This window comes from Varroa destructor, unplaced genomic scaffold (genome assembly GCF_002443255.2).
Source record: "Varroa destructor unplaced genomic scaffold, Vdes_3.0 BEIS01000001.1, whole genome shotgun sequence".
NCBI lineage: Eukaryota > Metazoa > Arthropoda > Arachnida > Mesostigmata > Varroidae > Varroa > Varroa destructor.
Window position 1 is genome coordinate 44,822,798 of NW_019211454.1, and position 13,134 is coordinate 44,835,931.

General features: G+C 47.2%; 1 protein-coding gene across 2 annotated transcripts; it reads right to left on the minus strand.

Annotated features, from left to right (window-relative positions):
* Positions 1-6: 6 nt before the first annotated feature.
* LOC111255517 (uncharacterized) lies at positions 7-12,545 on the minus strand. Of its 2 annotated transcripts, XM_086988282.1 has the most exons (7): positions 11,527-12,545; positions 10,411-11,399; positions 6,639-6,756; positions 6,320-6,476; positions 5,647-5,855; positions 5,119-5,449; positions 7-4,973 (listed from the first exon to the last, which is right to left on the minus strand). In XM_086988282.1, the coding sequence occupies exons 2-7, from the start codon at positions 10,548-10,550 to the stop codon at positions 295-297; spliced, it is 5,634 nt and encodes a 1,877-aa protein (XP_086844408.1). In that variant the 5' UTR covers positions 10,551-11,399; positions 11,527-12,545; the 3' UTR covers positions 7-294. The 2 variants fall into 2 exon arrangements, with proteins under 2 accessions (XP_086844408.1, XP_022673294.1); XM_022817559.2 differs by having other exon boundaries at positions 10,411-12,545.
* Between the last annotated feature and the right edge of the window lie 589 nt (positions 12,546-13,134).

A 13,134-nucleotide genomic window follows, 5' to 3' on the forward strand; every position in this document is an offset into this window, starting at 1 on the left:
CGATCTCCAAACTCGCAGTCAAATTCTATACAGTAATTATAGTCGGTCGTGCAGTTAACCGATCGTTCATGGCAACTTGGCGTGGAAAAACTCTGCTTAGTTAACCCACCCATACACTTTTGCTGTTGAATATCAATACAAGTGCAAAAGTAGCTCATCCGTTGCGATACTGTGGAGTAAGTTAGAATGTTTACTGCAAGGAAACTCCCACTAAATAAAATATCGGAGAGCAAAGACATTAAGTGGAAGTAAAACTAGTTACTCCGGCCGCTCTTATTAAAGTAACAAAATCCCTCAATCAAAGAGTCCAAACCCGGAGCTCCTTGACGTGGATCCTGAATGTCTAGGTGGAGGCAATATACCATTGAATGCGTTTGGCAGAACTCCTACGTGAGGAGGTCGTGCCCCGTACAGCGAATCTTGGCCGCTTCCTACACCAGCTGGACCCACCGAGCTTGCACCTGGCAGTTGACCGCAGTTACCGATATCTGGGAAGATGTTGCTGAGATTGAAATTCGTCGTACTTTGACCAACGGCATTGGATCCAATATTTGACATGGGGTTGTGGTATCCATGACTGGATGTTGTGGCTCTTGTCACTGTCGGTCCATGTCCAGGGAAGAGGTATGATGAACAGCTGGCATCGCTCGATGGCGGCGTGGGTGTGACTGGAGGCCACACCCGATGGTTTTGACTTGTTGTACTAGTTTTTTGACCAGTCGCACCAACGACGGACGGTGTTGGACCACAGTTATTGAACGTGCCGCTCGAGGGCGCCATATTAAAATCAAAATAGCCCAGTCCCGTGGAGCCCGTCGAAGATCTGTCCAATGTCGGCATAGGGTAGCTATCAAGTGATTGGCTAGACCTCGTCTTATGCGCGGCCTTTGACGAGCCGCCCGATGAAGTCTTGCTACTTCGACCACTATCGCTACCCGAATTGTCGCAACCGCCGGGAACTGGCGGGACCGGAGCGTAACTGGACGTCAGCGGAGGGCACTTCGACACTGAAGATGACGGCGGGGGTGGTGGATGTATACCGAAAATGGTTGACGAGCTCTGTTTCGAACTTTTATCAGCACTTGGGGGTGCTAAGAATGATGGAGGGACGGGCGTGACCGGCGGCGGAACGAAATTATTCATCAGATGACCAGTGGCCGCCTCGTGGAGATTGAGCGAATTCACGGACGGTATGGGAGGCGGTGCAAAATCACCAGGATTGCCTAAACTTACCGGCGGTTGCGGATGGAAGCCATGGTTGTGTCCGTGTGGCGTATGGTAATGTCCACCATTCATAACCGTACCAGTTGACTGGCCCAATCCATTACTGCCTGTATTTAGTCCATAGTCGGGCGTTGTATTGTTCCGTGGCGTGAAATAGTCACAAGTAGTGTTCATGCTTCCACCAAACGAGTTACTGTTGTTTTGCTGGATCGACGAACAGTAGTTATTCGATGAGTTAGAGCTGCTTCCGCTTGTTGAATTGAAGCTATCCAGATTGTACGGAGCGTACGTCGTTGTCGTGCTCGATTGCTGTTGACCGTGACCACTCTGATATTTTGTGTTACGCTCGTTTGCTGGCGATACAGACCCGTAGCTATAACTGTTCATAGAAACAGACTGAGTCGAGACGATTGGCTTTCCACTCGAACATCCCGTGGAATGATTTTTACCGCTAATATAAGTTGGCGAGCCTGCTGACGATAGGGATACGCCTACGTCTGCCGAGTCAGACTGCAGAAGGCTTTCGGCAGAATATGAGGAGTTTAGATGACTCGTGCTCCGTAAGCTAGGGAACTGAACTATTGGTGGTCCGATGAGGCTCTCCGCTGAGTAGTTGCATAGCTGCTGTTGTTGTTGTTGTTGCTGTTGTTGTTGCTGCTGCTGCTGCTGCTGCTGTTGTTGTTGTTGCTGTTGTTGTTGTTGTTGCTGTTGATTCTGGGTGTTTTGCTGTTGTTGCTCATTGTGATGATGCAGTTGAGGAGCATTAAGTGGTGGTTCCATCGAAGGCGATCGACTGACAACCGAGCCCATTCGATTGTTGTTGTTGCTACTGCTATTGCTATTATGAATAACGCTGTCAGGACTTTGCCGAGGCTGTTGCAACGGTGACATAAGGTCTCGACGGGGGCTGAGCGCAGGAGAGGGTCCTTTGGGTAGATTTTGCTCCGTACTAGACCTTTTATGGCCGAGAGCTATAGAAACAGGAGTAGTCGATGTCGAACACGATAATGATGAAGAGCTCGACGAAGACGTTGATGTGCTTGATTTCGATGCCTGCCTAGAAGGTCCTTTAACTGCAGACAGGTCCTGATTCTTGAGAACTGGAAGCGGCGCTTGGGCGGGCGGGGGTGGGGGCTGCACAGCGGTCTGCATTGAGTGTGGAGGAAGAATGTTCGCTAAATGGTTGACCCCCTGCCGGTAATTAATATTCATCGGCGGCAACGGTAGACGGGGGAAGTTGCAGTTATCCGCTCCATGGGACATGGGCTGCGGCTGCATCGAGGACATACTGGTTATCGGCATACTGGGTAGACCCCGATACTTTACCGAGGATAGAGACGTGAATGGAGGCATAGGATCCGCGGAGGACGCGTAGCCACTGTTTGGGCCAGAGATCAGAGGAACGCTCAGGCTGTTGCTTAGTGTCGCAGCGGGCGTATGCAATGTCTGTGACGTCGGCGGCAGTGGAGATGACGAAGGGACTATATTATGAGATATGGCCGATTCAGGAACTGTCGCCGTTGTCGACTGAGACGATGCCGCTTTCGCAGCAGCCTCAGCCTTCAGTACTTGGGCTACGGTCCGCGGGGGCTGGCTTTGCCGTCCATGGTTCGTGCCAGACTGGTTTTGGGGCTTCTTCTTACTACTGCTGCTGCTGCTGCTGCTGCTGCTGCTGCTGTTGTTGTTGTTGTTATTATTGTTGTTGCTCTCATCATCTTTTTTAACAGCGATATTAGTAGCCGTCACTAATGACGTAGGAGTCGTTGATACTTTGGGAACGGATGAAACGGCAGAAGGCGAATGACGTTTTTCGTTCGCCGTTGTCACTATCAAGGCCAATGACCCTGGAGTAGAAATTGATGTCGGAGTTGACGACAATCCGCTGTTATTACTGTTAGTCGACGTTCTTGTCGACGAGCTTTTCGAAGAGACTAGAGAAGGACCTGGGGCTGGTGGCGTCGCTGCAGCACGCCTGCTACCGGACGTTGCTGCTGCTGCTGCTGGCTGAGGGGACATCTGGGTTACGGCCGGGGTAGACGCCGTAAGCGTCGTATGCGAAGTTGGCGCACCGGAGAGAGCCGCCGGCGCCGACGGAAGCCGCTGGATTCGCTGAGCCGCCGTCGCCGAGCTGCCAGCCACGGCCTGCACAACCAACACTTTTTGATCCCCGTTCGTAGCCGCAGTCATCCCACTTGCCTTCGATACGACAGTGGAAGTGACCGTAGATGCGGTAGTAGCAGTAACTGCAGCTGAGGCTGTCGAGCCCTTGCTCTCTGACACGGGAGCCACGATCGGAAGTAGTGGGGATTTTGCTTGAGACTTCGAGGCTTCCTGATCCTGGCTTTTTGTCGGAAGAGCAGTTGTAATCGTGGGAGCAACAGATGGTTTAGCTTTCATTGGCTGTCGTGTGGGCCCTGGTATTGCCATTGTTACTGCCACTGTAGGCAAATTGCTAGACGTCATTAAAGTTCTTTTTTGTTGCTCAGCTGTCTGAGACACGATATGCACCGGTGTTCGAGGTGACACTGTCGATGGTTGATCTATCGTCACTGCGGGGGTCGAGTTGTGTAGGGAAGCCATAGAAGAATCTACAGACGTGGCCACAGCTAACGAATGATGCTGTTGTTGCTGCTGAGACACTAACTGTTGCTGAGACGTTACCTGTTGCTGGGGCGCCAATTGTACCTGAGACACCGATTGTGGTTGTCGTTGTTGTGTTTGCTGAACTGCTGTACTCGGTTGGATTGTCGTTGGCGGGACAGACGCCGTCAAGCCTACACTTTGCATAGGCAAAACCTGTGATGGTTGACTTTGAGCTGATTGAGCAGGAACTGACTGAGGCTTCTGCTGCTGCGCGGTAACCGGAAGGCTGCTAACAGCACACGTTGTGGTCGTCGTCGTCGTGGTCGTGTGTCCTTGCAAGGTCAACGTGTGCGTTTGAGGGGTTTGCGAATGCATTGCACGAGATGGCGAATTTCGCGCTGCTGCTGCTCGAACACTGGGAGCGGCAACAGACATCGGGGGCGTGAGCACAGTGACGGGTGTAGGTGGCGATGGAGACGGCGGGATAGGAGTTATTGGAGGGTCGGGTACCTGCGAACTAAAGATACTTTCAGTTGCCTGCGCCAACAGATCAGGATTGGAGGAACGCTCCAGCTCGCCCTGTGTCTCCTTGCCGTCTTTCGTTAGCTCCTCCGATGACCCTTCGTTGAGGTCTGATTTGGGTTTTTTCTCCGAGACCGCCAGAATTCCACTGGGCGTGCTCGCAGGTCTTTTAATACCCTTGTCGCGTTCCTTATTGCTGCTGTTCTCCGTAGCGATAATCGCAGGGTTAGTAGTTTGCATAGCTGTGTCCGCGTCCAAAACTAAAGTCGACAGGACAACAGGCTTAGGTGCTGCGCTCGTAGGCAAACTAACAATGGCTTTCTTTGGGGCAGAGGCCGGCTGAAGTATACCAGTTGTCGGGGCAACAGTGCTAACAATGGACAGTGTAGGATTGGTGGCATGCGAAACAATCGGAAGTAAACTGCCGTTGGCGGAAGGCAGCAATATCGTGCCTCCATTACCTAATTGCAGAATCTGTCCGCCGACGCCGCCTACACCGTTAACAACAGTGGTTCCGTTAGCGCCAAGAGTAATCGCCTTTGGATCGGCTGCCGCTTGCATCAGTAATTCTTGAGCCCCACTGAGCAGCAGGTCTCCCGACACTCCAGTCGTACCTGAAACGGTGTTCACAATGCGGGGCCCTCCTAAAAAAATTCACAAAACATTTGCGATAGATCAATTATTGTTACGCAGTACTGAACAAGGTTGGACTATAGTAATTACATAATGATGATTTAACTTAAAAAGAAAAACTGGCAGCAAAAGCAATTGGATAGCTAGCAGTCATACCTGGCCCGTTAAGAATGAGTTGTTGGGTTGGAGCTCCATTTAACGTCTGCGGTATGATGAGAGAACTTTGGGGGATCAACATCGTGGACATTGTAGCCGGTGGTGGATCATTGGTCATGAGAATAGGTGGCCCACCCGGATTTAACTGTACTATTGACGAAGGCAATAGTTGATTTACTCCATTTAAGGGTTGTAATTGACTCACAGATGCACCAGTCAAATTTCCTAATGATGTCGTTAGCTGCGGTGCCTGGCTGTCACTTTTCGGAGGCACGGGAATAGCTGTGGTTGAAGATACCGCCGCAGATGTGACTGTAGTCACGGTTCCCTCCTGTAAATAGTCGAGCATTTATCAAGGGGCATCCGTAGATGGAAAAATGATCTATTCATAAGTTTATTTTTATAAGCGATTTATAAGCATAACTGCTGTCTTCGTAAATGAAAAAAACCACCCGAAACACAGTGACCAAATCAGTTGGTTAAAGCGAATGAATGAATCGTTTGATTTTAAAGAAAATGGGAACTAACCTTAGCCAATGCGGTCACTTTGCTGGCAATTTGTGCAGCCGTGTTTTTCTCAGCCTCTCGTTCGGCAGGGGTTCGGTCAGGGTTCCCTTTAACTAGACCAATCGGCTCGGAGCAAAGAGAAATACCCAGCTTTTGCAAGAGACGCATGTAATTCGAATTTACTTTCTCCAATTCACGGATCTGTTTCCGTAAATCAGTCAGTAAAGTCGCTGCAATTTAATTTTACGGTTTACAAACGAACGTAAATTGCTATTAGATAATAACACAGGACTGTTACAGGTAATCACTGGTTCAAGTTTACTGTTCAACGAAATCGTTCAGCCATCTTATGTTTGAATCTGACATATTAAGGAGTCTAGTGCTTTAAGTAAGTGATTAACAATAACGTGTTCGACATGTATACAGAAAGTTCGCTGATTAGTATCATGCTGGCAGGAAATGGTTGTTAGATTACTGATTTTGTCAATAATTTTTACAGATCTTAATTTACCACCCCATAATTGTAAACAACGTGTATTTTTGCTGTTCCACACTTTTTAATTCGTCCAGTGTACCAGTATATGTACATGAGATGTTTCATTTACACATTATATAATCTATACATTCCGTTTCTGCTAACAGAGCAAGCTACCACTGCGCAAAAAGTTGAAATTTAAGTGTGCATTAGACAAACCTTGCGCTTCCGGAATCTTATTCGATACAATTTTTTCGTTGAGGTCGCGAAGGTAGGTGATATATTCGCACGCGCGGCTGAGAATGTCCACCTTTGCCATTTTGCGCGGGTCCCTATCCGGTAGAAGTTCTCCCAAGCGTAGAATTCCTGCTGAGATCTATATCGGTACAAAAGAACCAAAATCGATTAGACATATCAAGAACGAATGCGGCGTCACTATATGATCCCTAATCTTCATTAAAGAAAAAAATGTCTATTAAGTTAATAAGGACATTTGTTGGCTTTGCTAATTATGATTATTTCATTGAAACAAACTCACCTTATCCTTTCGCCGACGCTCATGTTCATTATGTTGCCACTTACGGTACTCTTTGCCAGCTTGCCGCGCGGCATCATCGCTCACGGCGCTGATACTTGACGAACTGATCGTTGAAAAACTAAGAAAAAACACGAACAATAGTAAAAACACCCGGTTAATTACTTTCGTGAACAATAGTGGTTCGTCATTTTGAAGTTTCTTTATCGTCAACATTAACTGCTAAAGGCTGTTCAAGTAAATGGGGCGCACGTCAATGTAACCGATGGCACCGCACATTGAATTGTAAACAAGATAGGTGGACAATTCCTATTACCCATGCGATGGGCTAAAACAGTAATAATTTTCGTTCGACTATGTTATACGACATTGCAGAGCGATGACTGGGATAAGTTATACGCAAGGCAGATCAACAAAAAACTTGTTTCGGTTTTGACATGTTCTCCTAATCATAGAACTCAAAACGTCTACCGGAGAAAAATGAAATAGTGTTAAAAATTTCTGCCGAACCAAACCGTACATCTATTCCATTTGCTTGATTATTTATTATATTTTACTAACCTTTATAAACTTGAACTGGATTATCTTTATATGTGATACGATAGTAAGTTTTAACGTTCAGCTATAGAGCCATTACGTACGCGTTCTCCTATCTGATATAGGTGAGATTCTGGCACAGTTTACATTCACAGCCAATAATTCCATTTTGTTTCGACCAGGGCAGCAATGTGTAACCTGTGATTGAGTAGGTGTGTCGACGTTCGTCGACCAGGCGTCTATTTGAAAGAGATTAAGGGCCGCTGCTTCAAATATATACACACATGCACTGTCTAAAGAAAATGAATTCGCTTCGCGGAACAAAGTTACGATACAGTACAAGTTCGAATGCCATATTATTTCACTGCCAAGGCTATTCTATGTTTTCAATGTCACTACGTACGAACAGAAAAAGACAAGCTCAGCGTGCCACAAAACTAATCAGATATAGTGATTTGCTGTCTAGATTTGATTCTGCATTGGTACTTACTTCAACGACCGATTAGCCTCGTTTATTCTGACAATGAAGTAAACGTTCAGCTGAAAACGTAAGGGATCTAACAGCGATGCGTTGCGTATGTTGTCATTATATGTACCGAATATGCTAACATATTATAGGTTTTCTTATGCCACTCTCAGCCGTTGTCATGTGCAGATGTTTCTGGCAGTGTTATCATTAACGAAAGGCGCACATCAACGCAGTTGCTACCCAAAAATTGACCTCTGCTTTGGTAGGTACTCCTACTGCCAATGTAGTCGTATTCTCAACATCCAAATGCTAATCGCCATTTACTAGCTGATTCACTGACAAAGTCAACATGAACTGCGCGCGAGCGCAGCGAATGAAAATAAGACATTTTTCTAGATGTAGTTGATGGGTTACAAATATTATAGGACAGCCAACCACTCGATCATCATGACAATAGTAGCGTCAAACCAAATACCCGATCGCCACAACACATACAAGTAAACACAGTACCGTAAAATAAATACAGTTATTGGGGTTCGCGTTATCACGCTGAATAACAAAGCTCACGTTCACTTTTAATCTTATTACTGCGGCAGATGAAGTAGAATTTGTTTTCATATTATCATAATCATCATTGCCAGAATCGTCGCCGGCATTATTATTACTAAGTAACAAAAGTGAGCGGGGTAATGAACAGCGTCGGCACCGGACGCGCGCCCGAGAAGCGACAACTGCTCAATAGTCTATGGAAAGTTGTGTAGCAGCTATTGCCACATGCTCTGCGGTTGTTGTTGATGTTAGCAGAGCCGTCGTTCCTGTTGCCAGAGGTCGGATGTCGGCAGAGGCGAAGCAACAAGCTGTTGCCGGCGTCAGCGCCCCGTGTCGTCTCATAGTGATGGCGTCGAAAGCGATGACGGCCCCGGAGCGGCGGTAATGCGCACAAGCTCGCTCGTCCGTGAAGGAGCGAAGCATTTTTCGGCTTCATCTGTCTCTTCCTTGTTCCTTCATTCTTCTCGTTCTCTCCTTTTTTTCTGGTAAGTTCTTCTGTTGTGTCCTGCTGTCCTTTCTCCATGGTACTCTGTTATCTGTTTTCTCGTTTAGCTATTGCCGAAGAACAATAACCTACCGCAGCCCGCGCCGGCACCGGTCATAACGACAGCATCAAAGACAACAACAGCCACAGAACAGAAAGCGAGCAACAGCGTGCCCAAGGGTCGAGTGGCAGCAGCATCTCATCACGTTATGGCCCGATGGCCGCCAGCGTTTGGCATTCGGTGCTCGACGCTCACCGGTGGCTGGTGCAATAGCCCCAGTGATGCCGGACAGAGGGCAAACGCTAGAAAGAAGAAGACGTGGTGGGGCAACGACGGACAAACATCCAATGGCTGCTACTGCTGGACTCACTGTTCGCCTTCACCAACATCATCATAATCACTATCGTCGTCACAGTTTTCATCTTCATGACTTTACCCACGTACTGAGTAGCATTCTACAACGACGACGATGACAAAAACAGAAACAACAAGGAGAGTCACAGACATGTGGGCTATAAGTTTGCCGGTAATTCGGCGATAGCGGCGGCGTCAGCGGAGGTGATAGTGGATGCGCATCACAAATTGTGAAGAGTTCGCGGGCAATGGCAAAACGCAGCCGCTGAGACCCGGGTTAATGGCAGTGACGGTATCGGTGATGATTGGTGACAACGTTACAGTAATGTCTACAATTTTGGCGCCAGCCGCCGCCTTTTGGCCTCGCGTTTGTTGCCATGTGGCACGCCAGTTTAAAATAAGAACTAAAAGTCTACTACATAACAAATAGCGCAATAACAAGTATACTCACAATAAGTTATCGACCACTATAACAGCTGTACGATACAATGGACACAAATACGGGAAGCCATGTTTGTAGGTACCTGCAGTACTAATTCAGAACGACCGGAATTTGTTCATAGGCCCAAAATCAGCTCATATATCTATCCATTTGAATAACAGAATTCCATGACGAACTGTAAAAGCGGTTTGGCTTTTTTGGAAGGGCCAATCGAAAGCATCAACCAAGTTAAGGCCGTATACAGTAGAATACATATCCTTTACGCTTTTATTTACAGACAGTTTTTATGTGCACGCAATTGTACAGTATATTTATAGATGCCAAATAAATACATGCACTTATATTACTTAATAAACTATTATAGTTACAGGTGCCAAATAAATACATGCACTTATATTACTTAATAAACTATTACCAGTAGGACCTCACATACTGCGTGCACTTAAAACGTCGCGTATACAGCGCCTGAGGATGTAGGAGAGATTATACTCCTTTGAAAGAAACGCAAGCACAACTATGACACTCAAAAGAGCTTTCAAATCGAAGTGAAACTTAATGCGGTTTTGTTGTATGCAGAAAACTGAACACCCAAACTCTAAAGCCATTGATCGACCAGCCTGCTATACAACCCGCTGTTGTCGTGGGAGTCCTTTCTTTTTAATTAATAAACATATACTTACGCATCGCAGATAATCTAGCAATCGATTTCAACCTAGGTTCTGTGAGGCAAACAACCTCGACGATAACGGCGCGTAATCCACATCCGCGCGCGTAAAGCACAGAATCACTTACCTCGACTACAATACCCTCTCATGAGGTCGCTTTGTAGACGGAAGTATAACGGATATAGGACATATATGTACATGCTAAGTTTCAATAGCTAATAAGGTCTAAAGGTTGGCTAGTACAGTGTTTATGCCGACTATCATAAATACTTACCCATTTGAATCCTTGGCGTTTTCCTTTTCAGGAGGTGCCGCTGGGGGTTTAGGTCGGGTCGGAGCCTCCGACCGCAGAGCGGTCAGAACCGGGGAGCCACCCGCAGAGGCCACGGCAGGTCGCTCGACGCTAGCCGACATCTCGCGTCCGGGGGGGGGAGATGGAGCGGCGGGGCAAGGGGTGAAGGGGTGGGGTGATAATTCGATGGCCGTTGAGGTTACATTATTTGACTACCACGAACTGTGTATTAGATAGCTGGTTTGACATTGAGTACTACTCGCCATTGAAAAGAGTGCATGCTTGGTGCCCACCGTATATTACTATTATGCACGCAAGTCAAGACACGGCATATTAAGGTTGTACAGGCGATAGCCAGACAGAAAATGACGACGATATAGAGTTGAATTAATTACGCTGAGTGCCCGGCAATGAGCTCAATCGGGAGACGAGCACTAAAAAAGTGATACGGCGACACACTCTCTCTTTTCTCTCTCTCTCCCTCTCCCTCTCTGTGTGATACTCTGCTGAGGTCGGGCGAACACAACACACAACAATAACAACACCAACAACAACAACAACATCCACAATCACGATTACAGGAACTGGAAGAGTCGGCAGTGCTCGCTTTCTCAATCACATTTCTTCGCTTTATTATCATTGAATTTGTCTCTGATTTTGAGATTTGAAATTTAACTCTCGATTACGTTAACCTGAGGTTGATGTTATCTCCGTGTGCGTTTATTTGTTTGGCTTTATTGGCGAACACCACAACTCCACACGGTACCTTTAGCCACGGGCGCCAAATTCGACACAGGCCCACACACCAATTAATGAAACTAGGGGTTGGGTAGTTAATTCTTAGGTTCCTCTTTGGGGGGGGGGGGGGGGTCGTGACGCTGGTCGCAAGCCGCGATAACCACACGCTGTTGAGTTTACTAAGCGACCCTCAGACGTCAATAGCCGATTGTGTCGTTGATGGCGAGCGAATTCTAACAAAACGACAGTATGTTATAGCCAGCCGGAATCTTCGGAGTCCTCGGAATGCCCTGATAGCATTTATACACACAGAGTCAATGTTATAGGCAAGAGTTATAATCAACAAATAACAACACGCACTACTTGTCGGTCCCGGCGTGAACGTTCGTAGTGAAGCTAATACAACTTGAGGAAGATCTTTATCGAGTGAGGTTCGACGTAAGGTATGACTGCAACTGTGAAGATCTCCTCAGTCGCCAGTACGACGTCGGGCAGACTCGGCTGCCGGCGAGAGTGCACAACAACACAGATACTCACAACTCAGCTGGCGGTGCTTTTGATAGTGACAAACAATCAAGCAATACAGCAGCGGTTGGGTTCTTAACCGAGTAGAATCTAGCATCGATCAGTTAGTACCATTGCAAACAGCAGCGTTAATAACAGCAGTCTTCTATTGATCTGTGTGTATGTGTGTGTATGAAATTCTGCTGTTATTGCTAATGCTGGCGGTGGCAGTTGCCAATGATGAATAACAATCGGTCGCTCAGCCCACCGCTCACTCGCTACAGGCGTATCAGCCGCAGCAGCTACAAAAAGGAGAGCAGAAAGCACAGACACGAACTAAGAAACCGATGCAGGCGGTTTTCGAGCGTGAGCTACTACCAGCCACACTACGTTTGTCGTCGTCGTCGTTGCCGCTGCAGCAGCGGCAGGCCGCTGGTCGCCTGCCGAACGGCTATCTCGTTCGGGAGCTCTAGCTGGCTAGAAAGCTGTTTTCGCTGAGCCTATCCCAATATCTATGCATGCATCCGTTCGTCTGTTTGCCTGTGTATCCTCTGCTCTTTGTCGATGGTGATGGCAATGCCATCAATGTTGTGTTATTGCTTTCGCCGCTACCGCTGCCGCTTCGTTACTCTCGATTCGTCTGGCCGTCTGTCTGGGCGTATGCGGTGACGAACTAACATCTGTCTGGATAGGATGGTGTTTGTCTGCTCCAGCTAGCAGCCGTCGCCGTTGTCGTCGATGTTGTAGTTCACTAGCGCCAGTGTAAACAACCGCAACGGAAGTAGCTATGCGAGCGACAGAGCGCTGTGTCTTTATGTGGCCGGGGACTGACGTCCGTGACGGCGGGGAGTCTCAGCTGAATGTGTGATGAGTTCATGCTAAAAGATTGTTGGTGAGTCTGCGCGCACGTTTCTCCTGACTGGATGCACGTTTCTGCTCCGTGTCGATGTCGATGAGAGAGTAGAGCGTGTGTATCTGTCAGAGTCTGTGGTGGCGCCTTGTTGTGCGTGTGTATCAGAGAAAATGCTACTGGTTCAAAACAGAAAATTCGGCTGTCCGCAACAGGAGGATTGAGAGGCGGGCGAATATGGGGTAGAATGTATTAGCACGCTTGAGACAAAAAAAAATGAACAAAATAAAAAAGTCGGAATAATGTTTGTTAAAATGGCTATGCTGTACCGAGTGAACGCAAAATATAGGAGTATTTGTCTTGAAAGGAAGAATTTATGTTTTATGTTTAGGTTTACTAGATCCGTATGGCAGTAATAATAACTGTAGGAACATAGAATTAAATAGAACCTAAAGCGGTAAGGTCAACTACATGAAGAAAGATGCTTCTCAGTAAGGGCAAATCAACTAAGAAGCAAGACCATATTCCAGATTTTTGTGTCAAGATAATGCACACTGAAAGTAATAGAGTCGCACGGCGCATACTGCATAGGATGGGAGAGTGAGAACTGACAC

Excerpts from the sequence above, each read along its gene's own strand:
- LOC111255517 (XM_086988282.1), bottom strand. The coding sequence starts at position 10,550 with ATGTCGGCTAGCGTCGAGCGACCTGCCGTGGCCTCTGCGGGTGGCTCC. Across the intron at positions 5,856-6,319 it reads TAAGATTCCGGAAGCGCAAG|CGACTTTACTGACTGATTTA; the intron begins GTTTGTCTAATG and ends ATTAAATTGCAG. Across the intron at positions 4,974-5,118 it reads ACTCATTCTTAACGGGCCAG|GAGGGCCCCGCATTGTGAAC; the intron begins GTATGACTGCTA and ends GAATTTTTTTAG.